This window comes from Elephas maximus, chromosome 17 (genome assembly GCF_024166365.1).
Source record: "Elephas maximus indicus isolate mEleMax1 chromosome 17, mEleMax1 primary haplotype, whole genome shotgun sequence".
NCBI lineage: Eukaryota > Metazoa > Chordata > Mammalia > Proboscidea > Elephantidae > Elephas > Elephas maximus.
The window spans coordinates 80501405-80525397 of record NC_064835.1 but is presented as its reverse complement, the minus strand read 5'-3'; the positions used below and the strand labels follow the sequence as shown (position 1 = coordinate 80525397).

Genomic DNA, 23993 nt, shown 5'->3' with positions numbered 1-23993 from the left:
AATAGGGGAAAGGGCGTACTATTCAAAAAACTGTAATGGGGTGATGACTCTTTGCCGGACAAAATAATATTTACATCTCTTCCTCACAAAAATAAATTCCAGATAGATAAAGTACCTGCACATGAAAACATAAAAATTCCAGAAGAAAATATAGGGAAATAGTTTTGAAAGCCCAAAAGGCTTAGAGCGTGCATTATCAATGGGTGATATTGCGTCCAAGGGAGTGAAGATTGGTTCGTGGAAGGTGACAGAATCTTCGGTGTCACAATGGTTTGTTGCCCTCACAGGACCACAGTACAGCGACAGATATCCTGTATATCTGTGGTATTAAAACTCTATTGGCCAGGGGCACAGGGGCGGGGGCATTTTGGGAAAAAAATGCCTAAAAACGCCCCTTAGTGGGGACAATAAAAAAAAAAAGTTTCAGAACACTGCCATAGAAGAACAGTGACAGATTTGACTTTATAAATATTTTGAACTTCCTGATGATGAAAGACACCATAAACAAAATTAAGACTAGTGACAACCTGGGAGAAAATAATTTACAACTTATTTAATGGACAAGGGAACATTCCGTTTATTATACAGGAGTTCCTAAAAATAGTTAACAGCCAAATAACCAAATAAGTTAAAGGACCTGAAGCTGGTGTTTGCTTTATTTACTATGGTAACTCCATTTCTCCAACCATTTGGTGGTCGTGAGATGTCAGTGACATCTGCACTTCAGAAGTAATTACACTTTTGGGGGGGCTCCATTTTTTTTCTGTTTTAGGAGGGTGACCTGAAGCCTCTGGGAAGTGTGTGGCCACAGGGTTGAGACAGATAATGTGGCATAAAAAAAATACGGTTTTTAATTTTTTTTCTTTGTCATGCCTGTTTTTACTATGTGTGTGTATTGTCTTTACAGCTGAATCTAATTTTTGTTGTTGTTGTTGTTAAAGATGCTTTTGGCTATTTCGTATGCCTTTATTTAAAATGGAAACCCCGGTGGCATAGTGGTTAAGAGCTAAGGCTCCTAACCGAAAGGTCGGCAGTTCAAATCCACCAGGCGCTCCTTGGAAACCCTATGGGGTGGTTCTACTGTGTTCTATAGGGTTGCTATGAGTTGGAATCTACTAGATGGCAATGGGTTTGGTTTGGTTTAATTTTATTTAAAACAAATTGCAGGAATTTTCATGGTAAAATATTTGGGAATATTTTATTAAATATAAAGATTATTTTATGTTCATGGGTATAAATATGCTAAACTAAGTATTAAAATTATGAATATTAATGATACTTGTTTTTTTGTTACTTTAAAAGTTCATCAGAATTGTAAATACGGCTTATAACTCTAATGAAACATAGCTGTTTAGTCTTTCCATACGCGTATTTTATTTTTATTGGCTTGTTTTCGTTTGGCTTTTTATTAGCAATCCAGTGGGGAGAAGATGGCCGTCCATTTCATTTCCTCTTTTATACTGGCAAACAGTCGTATTATTCATTAATGCATGTAAGTATGTTTCATTTATGATAAATAGCATGCACTGTAAGCTAAGTAACTAATTAGACTAGAGATTTTTCTCAAAAACATCAACGATTATTCAGTATTTTCGTAACGGACACAAATAAGGCTTCTAGAGGTAAGACAGTGTGTTGAAAGGCTTCATATATTATTAACATTTTGCTAAAGACAAACTGGAGTTTATGTCACAATGGTTTGTCCTTAAAATGCTTTTACTTAAAAATTGAAATCATGGGAGATAGATGTCAACTCAATAGGCTTGCGTATATGTGCTTTCAGGGTAAGAAATGGGGCAGGGTAGAGGACAGACTATAGAGTGCTGCCAGGCGCAGCATTTACCCAAGGCATTTACCTTGGGAGAGGGTTGTATAGTTATCTGTACTTTGTTTTTGTTATTTATACACAATTTGTGTTTTTCATCAGTTAACGCAGTGTGTGAGTCTAGAATTTAGGCCCCCAAAAAACAACCTAAGAAATGATTTTATTACACTTTGACCCCCAACTGCATTTGAATATACCGCAAGCAGTTTTTCTTTTCAAAGCTGTGTTTGATAGTGTGCAGATTTGGGAGGGTCCCCCAGAATTATTATGGGGGGAGGGGAAAAGCTGGGTGCTAATATCCAGTTAAAAATGACAGAAGCCATTTTATTTTTAGACCACAATGTCAAGTTTTATTTCATTCTTTATGTAATGTTTTAAAGTTACAGAAATATTTATTGGGCTTCCCCCATCTGCGGTCAGGTATTGGGTGTTTAAATTCTGTGCAAACATTTACTCTGCTTTTTTAGAATTATCTGGTGTTTATTTGTGCTCCACAAACCCAAAGGACAAAATCCCCACTTGTCAGGTACATTTATTTCTTGGGGAAGAAAAAAAAGGAAAACCTTTTTTTTCTTTTTTCCACTTTTTCTTGACCTTGGGCAAATGAGCTTCTTGCCCTGGCAGAAATGAAACGAATGATAAATGTGGAGTGTGTCTTTGCTGAGTAATGGAGCTGCGGCTCAGGCTTTCCACAGAGGTTTCTCCTGCGTGGCCTGAGGCTGCCCGAGGACCCCTGCTGTTCATTTAAATAGGTATGTCAAATCTGCCTCCAAACGCCGCTGGTTTGATCTGTGGTAATATTTGTGAAGGTTCCATATGGACTTGAGCCCCCTGCAGTGCTAAGAAATAATGTACAACGCTTCATGGTGCAGACGCAAATTTTCTCTGAAAAGGGATGCAGTGCTGCGTTTTAGCTGTCGGAGAGGATGATGGAGCTGACGCGCTAGGCCTGTCAACTTGTTACACGGATGGGTTGCACGCAGCGAAGCTGTGGAAAATCTGTGCCTTTTAACTTTTCTACTTAATCACGGTTGTAGCATTGCCTTTAGACTGTACGCTACATTAATTCTCTTCCTGCCTTCTGCCTTTCATCCCAAGTTTCACAGAGAAAAGTAAAGCGTGCAGGTCTTGTCGAGGAGCCTTATCAAACAGCTGTCATCTGACAAGCCATTTGCATTTGTTTTGGCTGAAACTGAGCAACCCAAGGGCAAGATATGTTGTTGCATTCCATCATAATGAAGAAATTACACACTGGATAAGAGGCCTAACTTTATTTTTAGTTTGTTTATATATTTTAAGAGGTACTGTTCAAGAAACTGATCAGTTTCTCTGTAGATAAAATACGACCCTTCCTCTTGACTGAAGTATCAAATTATATCTAATTAATAAACATCCTTTTTTAAGTAGTATAGTTTTTGTTACATAGAAAAGAAACCCAGTAATTCCGGTTGCTTTATTGTGTTAAGTATCTTGACTCCACAGACAGTGTGGGGTTTAGCGTTTGTTTCATTGTTCCTCCGAGTAATTTACATGTATGAATTACAGATACTTTGGTTTAACTTCAGCATTATATTCAGATAATTAATAACCTTATATTTAAAAAAAATGCTTCTTATTGAATTTTGAAGTAATTATATGTAGTGAAAAACATAGGATAAGTGTTTTCCTGAATATGTGCCAATCACTTCAGTATCTGTATGGTAAATTTTATTAATTATAACTTTAGTCACACCAGCCTCATTTCCTAGATAATGCAAATCAGTATTATCCTAGATACTGTGACTCTGAAATAGTGACCAAATATCCACTATTCAACTTACAAAACTCGTTTAGTAGTTAAGTCCGGCATTGCATATAAAGTAAAACTATAAAACTTGAAAGTGCACTCTGTGTGTGTGTTCTCCTCTGTTCTGCCTTGTCTTGGTGGTGGTGATGGGGGCTCGGGACAGCATCCTACCCCCTATATGAGAGGATCATGACTGTGTTGCCAGTTCCCAGCGCAGCAAGGGAACTGGCCCCCTGAAGACTGTCCCAGTTTTAAATACTTGGAAGTGAATTGTTGATTTTACCCTTATTGTTTGCAGATATAATTTTCTTCCTATATGACATGGTAAAAAGACACTTAGACCAAACTCTGTTCATCCGTGTCGGTGACCATTTGTAATTGTATGAGGCTTGGCAGTCGTCGGCCAAGCTCTTTGACAAGAAAACAGATCTAGAGCATGTGTGCAGGTTGGCGAGGAGACTTTCCTGATGTTTGTTATTTATTAACCTTTCTTCTGTAATAATGTTAAATCTTTGTTTTAGTATTTAGTGACTATTTACATATTAAGCTTATAATATGCTTATTATAGCAACTAATAAAAGATAGTTCTGATGCAACTCACAGTTAACAGCTAAAAAGCCCGTGTCTAATGCTGTGGTGAATACAGTTTCCAGGTGAGCTGTATCTGGTCCATCCGGTTTTTGTGTAAAGGTGAGGAGGTTTGGGGGGGAAGATGAGGATGAGAAGAAAGGTACAGTTTACCCTTTCTGTCCAGAAGTGTAGTGTGATAGAAGAGTAGAAGGTGAAGGAAAATTTGCCAATTCAAGGAGTTCTCACACTTTTTAGATGTGTTACGTTCTAAAGGCTCATTAGCAGGTTAGTTGGGACTCCCGTTTTCTTATGGATGCCATGATGCGTATGTCTTTAGATTCTTGGGAAAGTCAGTAAAAACCCAATGTATTTTACAGTATAGCTAATATGATATGCAAACATAATGAAAAAAGTATAAAACAGCACTAACAAATATTTCTTAACAATAAAAAGTAGTTTTAATAGGAAGAAAGTAGAGACTTGAGTTTCTCATAGACTTTGAGTACTACAGAGGCGGCTCTGTGCTTGATGGCACTGGCTCATGTCTTTTTTTTTTTTTTTTTTTTACTTCAAAATGGATGGCTTCCCCTTTCCTTCAAAGCTAAGTAATCAGTAGGACTTATATATTTTTTGGACATGATTTAGGGTTTCAGTTCAAATTTCAGAAGCAGAAGGACGAAATAGAGAAGGAGTGAAAGTTTTCAGAAAGAACTGAGCAAAAGCAGTCAGGAGAGAGAAGAATTTTGGAAGCGGCTGTATGTATCTGTGCAAGAAGGAAGATGATGCTACACACACAGTGCAATGACTGAGCCGTGAATAGCCTAGAGTTAGACCAGGGAGAAAAGCTGTGTGCAGTCAGTGGGGAGAAGAGAAGGGAGAAGCCAGAGGAGCGGTCTGACCTTCGGGTACACCAGCCTCCTGGCTACCCGTTGCCCACACCAGCTTGATCCTCTCCAGGACAGCCAAGCTGGTGGTGAGAGGAAGAGTGGATTGTATTCATGAGCAAGACATTTGTAGCCTAGGTTGTCACAGCTCGGTTTGCACAGGCCCTTTAATTTTAAGACGAATAATTGCTTCAGGGTTTACTTGTTTTATCAATAGATAGGTGTCTGAAAAACTCTTAAATTCACTCACTAAAAATGAGTTGAACATAACTTTAAACTCATTAAAGGAGATGATTATTCGACTCTGAAGTGTGAGCCGTTTTATAAAATATGATTCATTATGTCAAAGCTTTTCCCAAAGTGCTTCCTGAGGAACACGGTATGAAATAGTCTTCGAAAAAGGGGCTGTGAAGTTTAGGTTTACTGCATAGTCCTAATACTGATAGACTCTAGTAAGGAGGCACTTGGAAGGATAAAAGCTCTGTGAAACCCTTCAGTAAAGACACTTGTTGCTTTAATTCACTTCTGCTAAAACTTACTGGACCAGGGGACGCTTTCTACTCAATACCTTTAATATCCCCTGAAACTAGCGCTTGGGAAAGGCTGGAAAGAATACTGGAAACACTCTCCAGGTTGTAATTCCAGGCATTACTCATCGCAAATAACCAGATTTTCTCAAAGGAGGGGTTAATAAAGCCTCCTGAATTTTAGGATTAGGATCAGTCCAAACACTTTAAGCATTTATTAACGTTTTACATAAGCCTCCCCCCCAGTCTTTAAAATGAGGGTGGCTAAGCGTCTCTAAAAACCACACGGGGGATTTGGTGTCTTATAGAAGACTCATTTATATTTTAGGACTAGGCTATGAGTTGGAATCAACTTGACCACAGTCGGTTTGGTTTTTTAGTTTTTAATAGTAAACAACAGACTATTTCAATGGCGTATTCCTTTAGATCAAATTTATAACAAAAACAAAAATGTATAAAATAAAGGAATAACTAAATAACTAAAGTTATATACTTAAACTTTTTTGCTGAATTGAAAAAACAAGTTTAAAATATGAAAGAAAACCAAGTAATTCTAATCTTTATAACTTAGGTATAACCAAGGTTCATTTGCCCTTTGAAAGAAGCTCGTGACTTCCTTAGAAATTCTCCAGTTTATTTTAAATGACTTAAGTAACCTTCCAGTTCTTAGTGGATGAGAATAATAGCCCCAGGAGAAGTGCGTGGCTTCATTATATGAAGATTCCAGACTCCACAAGCAAGGTCCTAGGGACTGAGTATTAAAGAATCCTTACTTAGTTTAGGTGTTTTTAAATCCTCTTTGTGACCTTGTGAATATTTAAAGCTCTGGCAGGTAGTGCTCTTATCTCTGAAAATGGAATTAAAATAGTGACCCTTCTCACAGTGAGGTATTGTGAAATAACTACTTTACAGCTATGTAAAGTGATTATTGTTAAAAAGCTACAGACTGGTGCTGAAATATATCTGCATGCTGTTTTAAGACTTTTCCTGACAGCAGGAGTTAATTCAGTAATTAATTCAGCAATAGAAATTGCTGTCCTAGAAGTATGTTTTAATATACATTTCCCTCACATAGGAATAATTACTATTGTATATCTTGTATGCTCCAAGTGTAACAATTAGGAAAATTAATTTTTTGAAAAACTGATTCAATCTATTATTGTTGTCTCTATGTTTTGATTTTAATCAGATTACTTCTTTTGTAATGGTATAATTGGTATTTTAATATAGGATGGGGCTTTAATTTGAGTAGTAAAAATATATGGTACCTGAGTTATAAGAATTGCTGTGTAATTCTTTCTGGGTGTGTGCTTCCCCAAAGTACTTTTTTATATGTCCTATGGATGAGACCATTTCCTTTTTGTGTTGAATACCATTACATGATGTATAGACTGTGTAAGCATATTGTATTCACAGAGTGATAACAGGAGTCTACAGTAAAAGTATGTGACTTGGAACTTTGGATAGATAGCAGAAACCTGTCTTTAAGTTAATGATGAATGGATTGTTTTTATTTCATTAGGTTGTATGTATGTCAGTGGCCAAAAATAAAGATGATTGTTATTTATCATTGCATTTCTTTGAAATGAAATTGATTTTCTCTGATCCCTTTAACAAATACAAATTTTAACTTACTTTTCTGTTACTGAACTATAGTATCTAAGATGATGAGTGCTATTAGTGTGTTATTGTTTATTTTGTATATCAAAATGCAGTTGGCTTTTCCTATTCTCCTCTGCCATGAAATGTTACTTGTTTACCCTTTCCTAAAATTGGGATTTCCGTATGATTAATATACCCAAAACAGATTCCAGAAGGATACTAAAGATCATATTGCTCATGCTATTGGAAGGGTTTAGTTTAAGCATTTCCCTTCTGCAGCCAGAGCATCTGGTATGTTCAAATTAGGCACCTTCTAAATTTGACTCATACATTATGGAAACCTGATGACACTAGGGGTAGATAAGCTTGCTTTGATTTTATGAAATATTAATCATAGCTGTGATTAATGATTCAGCATTTCACATCTGGGTTATCGCTGTCATATTTGAAAATTACACTGTTAAATACAGTATATGAATGTAGTGTAGGTGGGGTCATACTAATTCTCTAGTGTCCCTTAAAAATTAAGTGGAAGCTTAACAATGTACAGAAAACTACCAGTGATAACGTGATGTTGACAGTTCCTGGCATATTTTATCCCCTCAAGGATTTTTTGATGTAAATGAGTGCATACCTCTTTCGGGAGATGAAGCTATGGAATCCACTTTCCAGAGAACTGTTGTCTCCAACTAACTAAGTTAGAATCTCGACAGTGGTTTTACTATGTAGAAAAGAAAGAACAAATAGAATTGTTTAGGTTATTTGACTCTTGAATGTCATATCTCACCCTGCTATCATTTCTTAAACATACTAGAAGGCAGGCATTGTGCTAATACTTTATAGATATTTTCCTATTTAAAGACATGTATGGGCTGGCTTAATAAGTATTACCTAATTTGACGGATTCCAGCCATTACCTTGAAAGCATTTGTCTTAAATGAATAGGATTTACCATGTTTAACTTCTTATGAGCTATTTTCTCATATTCTAGTTATTTTACTTGCACGATTTAAAAATTATTATGGATCTAAATATAACACTAGACGGTAATGACGTAGTGAAAAGTTTTTTATTTTTTAATATAGACAAAGTAAAAATTGCTCAAAGGTTGGTGGAAAAGGATGGCGAATTTAGCAACCAAAAGTTGTCTTGAAACCTGTTCGTGATAACAGGCGAATTATTGTTACTGTCTCAGTTATTCTAGAAAATGAAATACAACCTTATAAGCAGGGAAGAATATTACCATTGTGGCTGTTCTCTTGGGTTCAAAATACCTTAAGTAGCCTTGAAAGACAGCATCTCTGACTTTCGTACTCTGAGAATCTCAAGATTCAGCACCAGGCCAACTGCGCACCTTATTCCGTTCCTTTCCCAGAGCACCCAATCTGGGTAGCAGCCCAGCTGGGGTTCCACTTGGGCAGTGAAATGCTGTCTGCACCGTGTCTGTCCACTTCGTACAAGTAGGGGAAGATTTATTTTGTAGGGTTCCGTTCTTCATCTTACTGGTTCATCTTGAGTACGGCCTTCTAGAAACAGAGATGCTGATATAATATTCAGTTGGTGTAATAATGCAGTATCTTAGTCTTTTAAAATGATTTAAAAGTACCCTAATCATAAATAAACCAGACTTGCCATTTCTTGGGAGACAAGTTGTAAAATTTTATTTTTTAATTGAATAACAGGAGTAGGTTCTGATACGGGGGATGGTTCACATTAGTTCTTCTTGCTTTCTTTAGGGCAGTTTTGTTTTTCTTTTTTTAACGGTAAGATGTCTTCCTCCGCTGATGGCAGGTGATGGCTTTGTACCTTGGATGTAGTTGTTACACTTAATGTGAACACTGAGGTGAATGAATTAATGTGTCCTGTTGCTGTTGTGTTGGACTGAACTCTCAGGGATTCTCAACCTTTAGTGTATGTCACTTGGAGGGATGCTTAGAACAGATTCCTGAGCCCTACCCCCAGAGGTTCCTTTTCAGAAAATTTGGTGTGGGGCCCAGAGTATACATTCCTGACCAGCTCTAGTCTTTCATGCTCTTGCTGCTGGTCTGGGGACAGCACCTTTAGAACGACTCAACTAGAGTGATTGATTCACTTTGAGCTTCAGATCCTTTTGGCCACCGTTAGAGTCTATATAGTTCACCCTCAGTTTTACAATTTCTCGTATTCAGTAAGTGCCACTTCTTTTTCTCTCTGCTTCTTTTCTTTCTTCTCTTCTGAAGCCATCAATTCTACCTCCCTTAGTGTAAAAAAAAAAAAAAAATTTTTTAAGGTTCTTTTATGAGTCTCACCAGCCCAAAGAAATAATCTTCTACATGCGTATCTCACTGAGATGTCCTGACTCATTGAGTACAGTCTCAGCTTTCTCACCTACGTTTACGTTGTTGAAACTCAAAGGCTCAGTCTTCTCATCCTAAGCACCTTTTTTTCCCTAGGAGGGAAATGGATTCCTGAAACACAGGGTTTATAGACTGAAAACACTAAAGCTCACGTACTGGTAAATACAAAGACGATGGGACACTTCTGCTCTTAGAACAAAGTCTTTATCAGCATGTTTATGATGTAATATGGCAGTCTAATCAGATCCAACAAGAAGTTGCCCCCCAAGCTTGCAATTATTAATAACTATTTGAGACATGGATTAGCATCTCCATCAGTAGCAAATTGTGTCTTCAGACATTAGCTAATGATATTGGAAGCTGTCATGATTAGCCAGAAAAAAAATACCATTTATATCATCTTTAGCTCATCCTTTTAAAATTTCTATCCAGGGAATGTTTTATTAAGTTAATCAAGTTCAAATGGTGGTTATGTGCAAATTATAAGTGAATAAACATGCACGTATTGTGTATATGAGCTCCAAAAAAGTGAGTTTGCTCAGGCAAAAAAATGGGGAGATCGTCGTATTATTCTGCTTGCTGTAAACTCCTTTCCTGGAAAATGTCGCTTATTGATAAGCCTAACTACCCCTATTGTTAGATTACTGCTGTTGACACGTTCTAACACAATGACAAACTTTCCCCTGCTTGCATTGCAGTTTAACAAGTGACATACATTCAGACAAATTATTAGAAAGTAAATTAATAGAAAGAAATTGAATAATGAAAAATAAACTTGAAACTTTTTAGGGTACAAGTTACGTGATGAGTACTTAAATATTACGTAAATAGTTCAGCTATAAATACCATAACCTTTATTGGTTAATTTTCCAGGTTTAACATGCATATTGCTATATAAGGTATGGTTTTTTAAGGAAAATATTTGGACCTGTTTGTTGAGCTCTAAGGTAAACAAGTAGTTACATAGTTTTTTTTTTTTTTTTTAATTAACCTCACTGAAGCGGAGTTGTAAAATTTTTATAGAGTTTATTTTTAAATCCGTTTAAGTGTGCTACTGTGTATGATAGTAAGTTCTCATTGATATTACTCTATTATCCTTTAGTTTGAATGAGAAATAGTATTATTAAAAAGCATTTTCAGTTTTATTTACTTTGTAGCTAAATGATCTGAGGCGGCCCCTTTAGAAATAAGAGAGATGTATTGCAGGTAGTGACGTACAGTCTTGTATTTTAGGATGTGTATTTTCTTTGCTGTAGGAAGCATATGGAAAGTTCCTAGACGCTGAAAAACGTCAAAATCAGTTGCAAGCCAAAGATCTACAGATGGAAAAAACTAAAACCAAGTAAGCTCTTTTTTTTTTGCAGTAAAATATTTGTAAAATTTGAACTAAAAACATGATACTTTTCATTAGTATTTTGTAGGTGTACAAGAAGTCTAAAATTTGTTCAGCATTAATCATTAAAGTTAGGGTTCAAAATAATAGGTATTTTTTATTTGGGAGGGAGCAAGTGTTGAAGTTATTTTTTTTTCTTCATCCTAGATTTATGTATTAAATGAATATTCAGTTACTCTATTTGAATATGGTTTCCACAGAATTTTTATATGTATAACTGCACATTTGCTTAGCATTTGCAAGCTTTAATATTTTTGGAATTTCACTGTTTGGCTTCCGTTTGGCAATGATCAATCAGATCCATCACCCTAAGCAACCAGCTTTAAATTTTGGTGGTGTTCACGTTTTTCTTCTTGTGCAAAAATCACAAACCTTTGAGCTCACCTTGTTTGAAGTGTAAATACTGCCTTTAGCCCTTTATGTGGAGTGTACTACTGCTTCAGTTCACTGACAGGCTAACCTTGTGTCCATAACATCTCTTTGAGCTAAATTATGGAACATTTTTAGGAAATTGGGTGGGTTTTAATATCGAATGAGTTCCACAATGGCATATTTAACTCTTCAGACAAGATATTTGCTAAGCTGGATTTGTTTTCTAAAGTAGACTGAAGAGATGGAGTAGCATCTCACAAAGATGAGTTTCTGTGGATTAAATGGTACTTTTATACTTTATATAAGTGTGTTTTCAAATCATGAATTGCTACTCTTTGTGGGATCTTTTGTGATATAACTCTAATTGCATGGTTAATTAAAAAGAGAATATATGTGATATTTTAACAGAGACCCGATTGTCAGCAGATGGCTGATTAAGGAGGAGCTAGAAGGAATGTTAGCGGAAAAACTGTCAGATCGAGATGTGAGTAATTAATCTTTTTAATTTAAGGGGACCTGTGCCATAAGAATACAGACAGTTGGTGTATTTAGGGTCCTGATAGTGATGTTCCTCAGAGGCAGGTGTTCCTAAGACAATTTTCCCTTTTAAAAAAAAAAAGATTTATCCTTGCCTTGATTTCCGCCATGGGAGGACCTTACCTCTGGTCCGGAAAGTGACGTGCCTATTCCCCAGACACGCCTTTTATAAGTGCTCTCGTGTCCTCTGCCAGTTGTTTCAGGGGAGTGCAGCAAAATGTCTCCTTTCATCTCCTTCAGTAAAGCGTGTAGCTAATTTTATAAGCTAATGATCAGTCTAAGGAGCTGTTACAGGTTAAGGAGAAAAGGGATGAGGCACTTGGGTTACCATCCTGCGATTTGCTGCTTCCTGGCTTACCTCGTGTGCGTATCTGTAAGGTCATTGTTTTTCATCTTGGGATCTGCAAAGCCACCTGTATCAGAATCACTTGGAATGTTGATGGCAAAATGCCATTTCCTAAGCTTCTCCGAAGACCTAGCTGAGAATCTCTAGGAATTCTAGATAGACTTTACCAAGCTTTCCAGGTGACTCTTACCCACGAGTCTGTGACCCCCTGCTTTAGGTCTTAATTGTATTCCTGTTTTGTTAAATGTTCTAATATATCCCAGTATTATCAGAGGAAACTTGAGGTTTTAAATATCTTGATGTTCTAAATTTAGGTTACTTTCTGGAAGATTTGAGTGTAGATACAGTTTCCTAAATCGTTCCAAGCTTGCTTCTTCCATAGCAGTGGCTAACGTTGTTAGTACCTTGTCACCATGTAGGTGTTAAGTCATGCTTTTTCTTATTTAACATATTGGAGAAATGAATGATTTAGAAAAATTACACTTTGCTTAACCAAGGTATCAGGCATTTGATTAGCAGTAGATCCACAGTTAATTTCAAATAGCCTTGCTGCCAAGTCAGTGTCACTGCACTTGGATCTAACTGAAAAGTCTCTTCCCTTCTTCACTGGAAGCATCATTTCATTGTTTCCTCTGTTTTCTGGCTGCTTTGATCCTCATAATACAGGTATCTATTTGCACTTGGGAAGCATCTCAGGGAATTCAATACAGGTGTGAAGCTTTGAAAACAAAACATATATAAGATAATCTTCTGTACTTTTTGGGGTATTGGATATCAGAAGAAATGCTGAAGCTTATTATGGCGAGGATTAAGATGGAATGCAAGGGTGATCAGTGACTTCTTAAGCCTAGTTCACAAGCAAGGCTAGGAGTTACTGACCCCTTTGTAGGCTACAGGGGGTAGTTGTAGAGAGTGTGGGAGACAGGATTGAGAAAACAGCTGAGAACAAAGGAGACGGGCCTGTAGCTGGGAGGGAAGGTGAGAACGGAGCTATGTCAGGCCAGTGCATTAGGCAGTAAGCATTTCACCCTTACTTAGAAAATTACCTTTTATTTTATTGTAGCATCACAGGAAGTTGTATTTGAAGCAGTCTTTTTCATTTTAATCTTTGGTAGGATTTTTTTATATTTCAAAATCTCCCCCCCCACGCCACAGGCCCAGGTCGGAGGGAGAGCTGGTGGCAGCCAGTCTTGTGTTTCATGTGTTGTTTTTTTTTTTAAATAATATTTTATTGTGTTTTAGGTGAAAGTTGACACAGCAAATTAGGTTCCTCTTTAGCAGTTTTTATACAGATTGTTCCATGTCATTGGTTACAACTTTCACAATGTGCCAGCATTCTCATTATTTCCATTCTGTTCATTCAGTTTCCATTGATCTAGCTTGCCTTCCCTTTGCTGCCTTCTCATCTTTGTTTTTGGGTAAATGTTGACTGTTTGGTCTCATATACCTGATTGTTTAAGGGACACATTTCTCACAAGTGATATTGTTTATTTTACAAGCCAGTGGATTATTTGGCTAAAAGATGACCTCCACAAGTGGCTTCAGTGCCAAGCTCAAGGGGCGTCTTAGGGCAGTAGTCTCAGGGCTTCCTCTAGTCTCTATCAGTCCAGTAGGTCTGGCCTTTTTTAGGAATTTGAGCTTTGTTCTGTATTTTTCTCCTATTCTATTCCGGACCTTCTATTGTGTCCCTGGTCAGAATGGTCAGTGGTGGTAGCCAGGCACTATATATTTCACGTTATTAATGGCACATGTTCACTACAAAGGCAGTGGTGACAAAGAAGAGCATGGTTTTTAGGGTTGGCAGAAACATAAATAAGGGTTTCACAATCCATGTTAACTAGGGATCTCAAGTTTTAGTTGTTGCCTTCTGCATAAACACTTCAGGATGATTATTCTGGCTTCTAATTTTAAGGGGTTAATACCAAGTTGTTTACTTTCTAATCACATGTTCAAGAACTATTAAAAAAAAATGCACAGAGTAGCAAGGATAATTTATTTCAAGAGGTTGCCCTTTAAGTCAAGTGTCTCTTGAATTTTTAAATAGCTTGATTGTTCGGTTTTAAAGGAAATCATAAACATTAAAGTAACACAGCTTGAACAGCCAAAGATATATTTGCCAAATGTATTATGAAATATAATTTAAGAGGCACATTTTCTCAAAATCAAACTATTTCCATTTCACTATACATAAGTTACTGGAAATTATTTTTAGAGCTCCTTGATACAGTTCTAATACGAGAGTGGAAATTATACTTTGTGATCATCTAAATATTTTTTTAAATGAATTTACATCTTAATTCCATATAACCATAATACAGAGAAATACAGAGAAATTGATTTTTTTTTTTTTTTCCCCTTGAATGATAGATGTCTTTGTTCCTTGCAAGAAAAGATTTCATACTAAAGACACGCAGGGCAAGTGGTGGGTCCACACGCTGTTCTAAAGCGGCGTGAGGATGCGGAAGTGTCATCCTGTCAAAATGCATCAAGAGAGGCAACACTGGAAAGATCAAGTATATAAAAATAGAAAAAACTTAGCAAATGCAATTACACTTGCATCTTCTAATGAATTTTTATTGTCTCCAGTACACGCGCTTCATCCAGCTGGTAGAGAGGTTTTCGACACTGCAGTGCGGTGCTGCCGAAGAAGAGTTTCTGCGCAGGTTTCGCAGAAGTGTAGTCATTCAATCCAAAAAGCAGCTGACTGAGCGTCTGCAATATGACGAGCAGGGAAGGGCCTTCAGCACGAGCGAAGGTAACGGCGTCCTGTGCAGAGAGAATAAATGCAGTCGAGTTTGAGGAACTACAGGCATGTTTATTTGCTGTTGTTCCCTGGGATTCGTTCGAATTTGTTTGTTCGTTTGCTTATTTTTGCCACCGCTCCCTTGGATTTCCTCATTTTTACTATTCTCTTGAAGTTTTTAAACACTGAACCTTACAGTGGCCCTGGAAAAAATGTGGGTACATACCTATATGAACATTCTAACACTTTATTTTCACGTTTATAGTAAATCTTATTATTTTCACATTTTCAACTGATAGAATCAATAAATGCTTATAATAAAAGGTTCTTCTATAAAGTGAAGGTGGACAGTGCTTGTCAGATGTTAAAACCGTGGAACGTGTAAAAACTTTTCAGGTCATCAGCTCACATTTTCCTTACACAGAGACATTTGATGTGGTGTAACTTGTAAGAATTGCCCTCCTGAATGATGTACCTGTGACTCTTAAAAAGTTTAATAGCATTTCTTTATCATTTTCAACTGTCTCTGTTTACTTATCATACTGTTCATATATATATCTTAATCATTATAATCATCTTGGCTACAAAAGAAGACGACCACGTAAATGTTTTTAAAGTAAATGTAAATAAATATGAATTACTTTGTTGGTTATTGAACCTAATTTAAAATCACGTGAATATCCCTAAAATGGAACTGAAGAGTAAAATCACGTCTTAACAAGGTTTATTACATCTATTATGGTAGTTTGCCTGTTTTTGTTTAACTCGTGATAGTTATAGAACTTTGACGTATGCAAAGTTCTATGTTGTTATTCTAGAAAAAAATGATAATTTTTAGGAATTTCATATTTTAAATTTTTTAAAGGTAAAAGAAAGAGTGCAAAAGCAGAAGTCGTTGTTTACGAACATGGAAATGGAAAAATCAAAGTCAACGGAGTTGATCATTTGCTTTACTTTCCAGTGACACAGGACAGGTTAGTTCTGATTTTTGCTTTTGCTTTTCATTTTTAAAGAAAATATACTTTATCATACATAATGCTCAATTAAAAAGTCTTGTGATTTTTTTTCATTGTATTTATCTGAATGATTATTTCTTTTTACCAATGTAATTTATCAAACTAGAGAGAGAGAAAGTATCTGTTTTTTTTACCTACTTTTCCAGATTTTTCATTTAAAAATTTCTAGGTAAAGATACCGGCAGCGAGAGCAAAGAAGCCTCCTGTTTATGGGTTAAAATTTGCATAGTTTCCAGTGCCAAATATGGCAGTTTTTTTTTTTAAAAAACTTTGTATCCAGCGAGGAAATAGACAGTAAACATAAATATGTATTACAGTTTTCCTAATCCTCCAGTATGTTCATCTTAGATCCCTATGTGAGTTGCTGTGGAGTTACTATTTTTCTGTTAAGTAGCTCCTTCTTTCCTAATTCTTCTCCTGTTGCCTACAAGTGGCATGGTTTTGAAGGTCAAAAAACTAAAGCTCTCATCCTTATGCTTATATAAGGAAAAGAGAACCTTTCTAAGGTAATGTAAGCTTCTGGACAGAATAATTACTTCATGAAATATATATTTATTTTGTTTGTATAACTGTGTCAAGTCGTAGCCCACTTTAACTCCATTTAATATAAATTAAATTAATTCTGTCATCATCCTAAGAGGAAAGCGGATGGAAGAAGCTCTTATTTTCTTTATTAAAAGCCAGAGAGAGACCCATATCAGAGACTGTAACTTCAACATTTAGAACTGTTGGGAGCAATGGCACTTGACCTATTGTCTGTTAATTTGTTTTAATATACAACTCCTGATGACTTAACAGTAAGTCTTAACTATGGCTAGATCTCACAATTAAATTATATCCTTAGGTCTTATTCTTTTATTTGGATACAGCAAATGTTTACTAAGAATATTATATGTGCCTGATCTTACTCCAGGCATTATGGGGATATCAGAGCTGTTTAAGATATGATGCCCATTCTCAAGAAACTTCCTGTCCAGTTGGAAAGTCCAGTTGTAGGGCTTTAGGGCAGCTATTCCAGCCCTGGACTGGCCTTTCCTCTTGCAGGAACAGCTCAGGAGCTTTCAGATTTAGCAGTGAAGTTACCATTGACCAGTAGGAAAACTACTGAACGAAGAATCAAGTGACCTTGGTTCTGTTTCTTAGCTGTGGGACTTTAGGCAAGGTGCTTAAAAGTTACTTTCCTAATTGGTGGGGGAGTTGAACTAAATCTCTACGATGTTTACCTCATAGTCAATTGAACTGCTTACTTACCTTTCAGAATGTAGGCTGTTTCTAGACAAATATAACAAACAGGTCATTGGGAATGTTGACTATGCTGCCTTCCCAGAGTCATCAGAAATTTTTTATACAACAAGCATATATTGCCATGTGCCTGGTACTATGGGGATACAAAGCTTAATACCCTTCTGATTGGGAAAGGCCAGTCAACCAGTAAACCAACTCTTAACTGATCATTTGTACAAAAGTAATGCGATCCCTTGCACAGCCATAACCCTGTGATAGAAAAGACAAGATTAGCATTTTAAGCAATTGTTATAAGGTGCTGTCAATTCCAACTCATAGCAACCCTCTGTACAACAGAACGAAACACTGCCCATTCCTGCACCATCCTTACAATCGTTGCTATGTTTGAGCCCATTGTTTTAGTCACTGTGTCAGTCCATCTTGTCAAGGGTCTTCCGCTCTTTCTCTGACCCTCTGCTTTACCAACCATGATGTCCTTCTCCAGGGACTGGTCCCTCCTGATAATATGTCCTGAGTATATGAGACCAAAAGCCTTGCCATCCTCACTTCTAAGGAGCATTCTGGCTGTACTTCTTTCAAGTCAGATTTATTCCTTCTGGCAGTCCATGGTATATTCAATATTCTTTACCAACACCATAATTCAAAGGCATCAGTTCTTCTTTGGTCTTCCTTATTCATTGTCCAGCTTTTGCATGCACATTTTAAGCAATTAGAGAAGAATAAATGAGAGGATGTAATTATGTATTAAATTACATGCTATAGAATTGGTGCTATAGAAGTGGAGTTCAGGGAGGATATGAATGAGGAAGTCATTTTTTTATTTTATATTTTTCAAAATAGTTTTGATTCATATAACAAAGAACAAAATAAATTTGGTTCTTTTAATTCAAAATTCATCTTAGATTCCTGAGAGGAGAGATGAATTGTGAAATATTTTTGTGCCATGTAATTATTCTTGCACAAACTAGTTTGCAGTCCAGATTAATTAAAGTTGATAGCTGTGTAATGACCATTTCAGTTGATATCTTTTGCATATATATTTTTTAATCTAGTTACAATTTTAGTACTGTGCAAGAGTTTTCCAACACCTTTCCAGCTGTCCAGAATGTTTTTAATGGTTCTTTCTTCCATTGGCCACTCTGTCTCCATTACTGTGACATATTTTTAGTAATTAAATTATAAAATCTATTTTCGTTTGTTTTAGCCTAAGTTTCTTTACTTATATAACCATGTTAAACATAGGGAATCATAAAAATTAGAAATTAAGACAGATAAGCACTTAAGCTGTCAAACAAATGGTTGTTCAGAAGCCTCTCAGTCACTTCTCTCGTTATCATAACCCACTTAACTATGTGTTAGGAATGCCTGTAGATTCTGTCTTTTCTGATTTCTCACTGGAAAAATGAAATGATGGGATTAGATTATGAGTCTCTAAATTTTTCTTTATGCATTATAATATGGCTATTGCCACTATACTAACTTTATAACTTATTGCTATTTTTTATTTCCTTACTTTGAAGCATTTGCCTAAAAATGCAACATAGATTTATATACTATCATACTACTGCTCGTGTGGCTGTAGGAATTGTTTCACTTCTATATAGTTTTGTGACAAGTTCCAACCAGCTCTGCCCTTGGAGGCCCTCTGTCTGATCTGGTGTGATCATTTGCCAGTGCGGTGTGAAGAGTAACACCAGAATGTGCTGTCCTTATCCGTCCTCACTATAAATGATAAGCTTTATTTGGGATCTAGAAAGCTACAGTGTCAGTCAAAGCAAGCAAATAAAATAAAAATTGACTTTTCTAAATAAAAATTCAGCGGCAATGTTAGGACAAAATAGCAGAATCAAAGTACATGACAGAGGTGGCTGTGAGCATTGTATCTGGCACGTAGATGGTGTTCAGTAAATATTAAGTTGAGCTGAAGAAGGTCTAGGGTCGTGTTTTGTCTGACTCTCTGATGCCTGCCCAGAACCACATGGGTACTCACTGACTGCTGAGTGAAGCAAATCTCACTTGGGTTGTGCAGTTTGGCATTTGCCATCAGGGAGGTAACAACACTCTGCAATTTAGAGATTTATAATAGGAATGTGTGTTCCAGTGAGGGTGGGGGAGTTGAATGTGGTTTTAGAAACTTTAAACGCCAACCACATCAAAATGAGCATCATACATCGTGCAGGTACATCATAGTAGACTTTATTTAGTGAATCCAAATGACATTTGATAACTGCTTGGGAACACCTGGAAACCCTGGTGGCGTAGTGGTTAAGTGCTACAGCTGCTAACCAAAAAAGTCAGCAGTTCAAATCCACCAGGCGCTCCTTGGAAACTCTATGGGGCAGTTCTACCCTGTCCAGTAGGGTTGCTAAGAGTCAAAATCGACTTGACAGCCACGTGTTAGGTTTTTTTCTTTTGGGGGGGGGGACACCTATTAATACTGTATCTGTCATTGAATCCAGAGAGGTTAGATTCAGTTTATTAATGTAGTCTAACAAATGTAAGATTTCTTTACGTTATTTTCAAGCCTTGCTATGTTCTCATGAGATAAAGGGAATCAGCAAACAGTAAGATAAAGTGTACCACTCTACCTGAATAAAAGGAACAAACCTTAAGACTCTGAGTGAAGCATTCTGAGTATCAGTAATACCAGTGTTCCTATATCCGGGTTTAATGGATTGATCAGGAAGCATGAAAGGTGTAACGGTGACGTGCATAATATGGTTTTTATAAACATTCACAATGTCAACAGCTTGTAAAGTCATGCATCTTTGTAGTAAACCTGACTGTTTGCTTGTGATGTGCTTAGAGAACAGTTGATGTTCCCTTTTCACTTCCTTGACCGCCTTGGAAAGCATGATGTGAACTGCACAGTCTCGGGGGGCGGGAGATCAGCGCAGGCTGGAGCCATACGCTTGGCGACTGCAAGAGCCCTGTGCAGTTTTGTCACGGAGGACGAGGTCGAATGGATGCGGCAAGGTAGGAGTCTAAGTTGGGAAGGTGTGATTGTCCTGATATTATCTGTCAGTGTATCTGATTGTACTGTGCCATCGCATAGCAACCCTGTAGGGCGGGATAGAACTGCCCCATAGGCTTTCTGAGGCTATAATCTTTATAGGAGCAGATCGCCAGAGCTGCTGGTGGGTTCAAACAGCCCACCATTCAGTTGGCAGCTGAGCGCTTAACTGTGTACCACCAGGGTTTCTTCTTGTATGAGTCATCTGAAACTAGTGAGAAAATCTTTAGTTAAGAATTTAGTATTTCGGTTTTCTGGCACCTGTTCATGCCCAAGAACTGCAGCAGTACCTTTCAGCTTTGTTTTCCACGGAGTCAACTTGAATTAGAAAAAGCAAAGGGGATGGAATGGGCGCTCCCAGCGATGGTTGTTTTCACCCTGCTGAAATGCTCAGCCCAGAGGTTTGGGAAAGTTTATTTTGGTTTTAAGGTATAACCTTCCATCCAATTAGCAAGGAGCCCTGTGGTGCAGTGGTTAAGAGTTCAGCAGCTAACCAGAAGGTCAGCAGTTTGAATCCACCAGCCGCTCCTTGGAAACTGTGCGACAGTTCTGCGGCGTCCTGAAGGGTTGCTATGGGTCAGAATCAACTCAATAATGGGTAGTTTAGTAAACACTTCACTCTGTTGTGTTTAACAGATAAATTAGTTGTTTCTATTTTGTCATAGATAATTTTTAATAATTATTTGATTTACTGATAAAGCTATTAAAGTATTTCCACAATTCTCAGAAATTTTCAAATTGTATTTTTTTTACTCCATTCTGTTTGACTCTATCACCTCGTTATGAATACAAGATTTCCCGCACAGTGTGACAAAGAATATGCAATCTCTTCATTAGGGCGCTGCTTTAAAATTTATAATAAATCAGGATTCTAGCAGAAAGTTACCCTTGCAGTCTTTATGGGGGGAGGAAGAGCTGTGTGTGCTGCTCAACAGCCCTGTGAGCCTGGATGCGTCACTTAGCACCTCTGGGTCTGTGTTTCCTCTCTGGGCAAGTAAGAGATGGAGCAGATGATCTCTGTGATGCCTCCTGGCGCTCACCTCTGGGATTCCAGTACTGTGGGAGAAGTAAGTGCTGCCTAGCCTAGTTAATTTTTTAAACCTCTTAAAATCCATTTGCATATCAACAATTCACCATTATGTGTGATTCATATCTAGTCATTAAAATAAATTGATAGGACTTAACAGTTTGCTAGTTTGAGCTACTGTGCATAACTGAAAGTAATAAGGCATTATTATGTATAATTTAAACCAGAATTTAGACAGGTCATGTCTGCATTTTGTCCAAAATATTGTTGCTTTATTCTGTACTCTACAAGTAGCTCCGTAAGCTATACGTGTCTGAAGTTTTCATTTGCTACATGTCCATCAATAGATCCGTAGTAAAATACCTAAGCCTTGCATAAAATGAAATTAAGTGCTGTTAGAAGAGAAAAAAAGATAATGAAAAGATGCAGTTTACTTACATTTTTATAAAAGCAATTTAAGAGTTTTCTGATTACTGGTATTCCTGGAAATCTGTGGTCTTTCTAATATACTGGGACTCTTCTGTTTGGGTCATGTGCTAAGAATAACTTGTTAATTGGCTACAAATCATAATTGTTCCTGATGATTAAGAGAGTGGAAGCTTCCAGTTTAAACTGAATTTATTCTTCTAGAATAAACTACTTGTGTTAAAAACACAACTCAAAAAATTATTTCTTAGATTCTGAAACAAAATACCAAGGAATTTTATTATCATGCAAATTAAAATAGTAAAACAGTTTCTTTTCTCAAGTATGCTTGACAGATCATTTTATGAGTGTGTGTATATTTGTCTATATGTTTAATATGTATCTGTGTACAGTCAGTTCTTGTTATTCATGGTAGTTAAGTTCTGTAAAGTCACCATGAACACTGAGTACTGGATACTGAATCATTGTTGCTAGGGGAAATACAGGGTTAGGCTCTTGTAAGCCTCTGGTCACAACATTTTTGTCAACCAGTCAATGCATAACCCTGTTTTATGTGTGTTTCTGTTTAAAGACACCTTATTTAGTATATACATTAACTCAGGAACGTTGATCTCACAGCCAGCAGCACTATGACTCATGCCTGAACAAAGCTTATCTAACACATGAATTTCTCCGTAAGGTACATCACAACCTTCTTGCACTTAGGTACCCTAGGCAGCACTTCAGCACTATGCTTGGGGGCCATTTTAAACAGTGAAGTCACCAATAAAAACCACAAAAATGCAAAAACATGGCATAAAATAGACCGTGAAAAGGATACTTATTTACCGTATGAAAGCTCAAACAAGAAGGCAGAGCATTGCCTTGTTCACCCTCAGCTGGGAATGTGCTCGTTGGCTGACTCAAATTTTTCACCATTTTCTGTGTGTCTGTGAATGACCACCAAGTGCCACGAGTATTATTTTGGGGTTACAAATAAATTTTGGTGAGTAGACAAGTTAGCAAATATGGAATCCACAAATAATGAGGATTAGCTATACTTCCTCAGACTTCACCATAGAGTGTTAAGGTTTTCTCTTCTACTTCTTGTCTCCATTAAAATGTCTGTGCCTACAATACTCAGCATGCGGGACAAGTTCCATTGCAATGAACAGTGACTGTCCACACGAGAGCAGCTTGATCTTAAGTGGACCAAATTTAAAAACCAAAAAAGGAGTCATAGTTTTTGTAAGATAAGGAGAGCAGACAATAATGTAGCCGTTGTTCATCTCAGAAATTGGAAAAATATCCTGATAAGAATGAAAGTAGACTGCTGTCATGCGTTTTATACCAGGCTGATAAGTTACTACGCTAGGTCTGGGTGTTCTTGAGTTTTTTTCTCTGACAGCAGTGTGAATAATCTTAGGCAGTTCACCAACTTTCCTGCTAGGTAAAATGCATTTTTCATGGTTCATAAATGTTTCTCTTTTTTATGATACAGCTGGGCTGCTTACTACAGATCCACGTGTCAGAGAACGGAAGAAGCCAGGGCAAGAGGGAGCCCGCAGGAAGTTCACGTGGAAAAAGCGCTAAGTGTTTTTTCACAGGAAAGGAAACGATAAGCTGTCTGTGTGGCCTTGCATGCGGCAGACACACAGCACGCATTTGTTGGCCAACGTGAGGGCAACACCATCAGATGGTTTTTTGAATTGTGAGATGATTTATTTTTAAATGCTACTTTGTCAAGATTACCTTAAATAATAATAATAATAAAATTTAGAAATGGTTTAGCTTCATTCTTCTTTATTTTGTAAACTTTTGCAGAAGATAAAAACATAATTCGTAGTGTCTTGGCATATTGGGCCTAAAAGGAACATGCAGCAAAACCTAATCAAGTTACCTCATTCAGCAGGTGAGAAGGCTCAGCCCCTCAAAGATAAGCAAACTACCAGAGCCATGTTGCTAACTCAGTGGTAGAACTGGACTGGAACTCGCTTCTCCTGGTTCCCGTATGGCGATTGTTACATCAGATTTTCAAAATTGAGAAGGGAGGGTGCTTGTTCAGGAGAATGGACTCAGTCGAGTGTCATAGCCAAGTGTTAAATTAAGGAGTTTGCTGGAGGACTCCTAAGGTCCCTTCAACTAAGAATCTTTGACATTTTAACTTTCATGCAATTTTGTAATAGATTTTTGAAGAGAAAAATGATAGAGACTGGGGTACTATAAATCCATTCAGTTGTTTTTAATTAAGTAAAAATATTGCTTCAGGAATTAGACCCTTAGTGCTTAATTTTCCTTTACCTAGAGAGTTCTAGACTACTGATTTCATAATTTGTTTTTTTAAAAAAACTTGGTTAAATTCTTAA

General features: G+C 37.0%; 1 protein-coding gene across 1 annotated transcript in view; it reads left to right on the top strand.

Annotated features, from left to right (window-relative positions):
* The window catches only part of MRPS9 (mitochondrial ribosomal protein S9), a 64242-nt gene extending 40807 nt beyond the window's left edge, over positions 1-23435 (top strand). The window contains exons 5-11 of the mRNA XM_049856733.1: positions 1413-1492; positions 10787-10872; positions 11704-11779; positions 14765-14933; positions 15787-15895; positions 19989-20158; positions 23129-23435. Coding sequence (XP_049712690.1) covers positions 1413-1492; positions 10787-10872; positions 11704-11779; positions 14765-14933; positions 15787-15895; positions 19989-20158; positions 23129-23220 — 782 coding nt within the window. The 3' untranslated portion in view covers positions 23221-23435. The remainder of the gene's footprint in view (positions 1-1412; positions 1493-10786; positions 10873-11703; positions 11780-14764; positions 14934-15786; positions 15896-19988; positions 20159-23128) is intronic.
* The last annotated feature ends 558 nt before the right edge of the window (positions 23436-23993 follow it).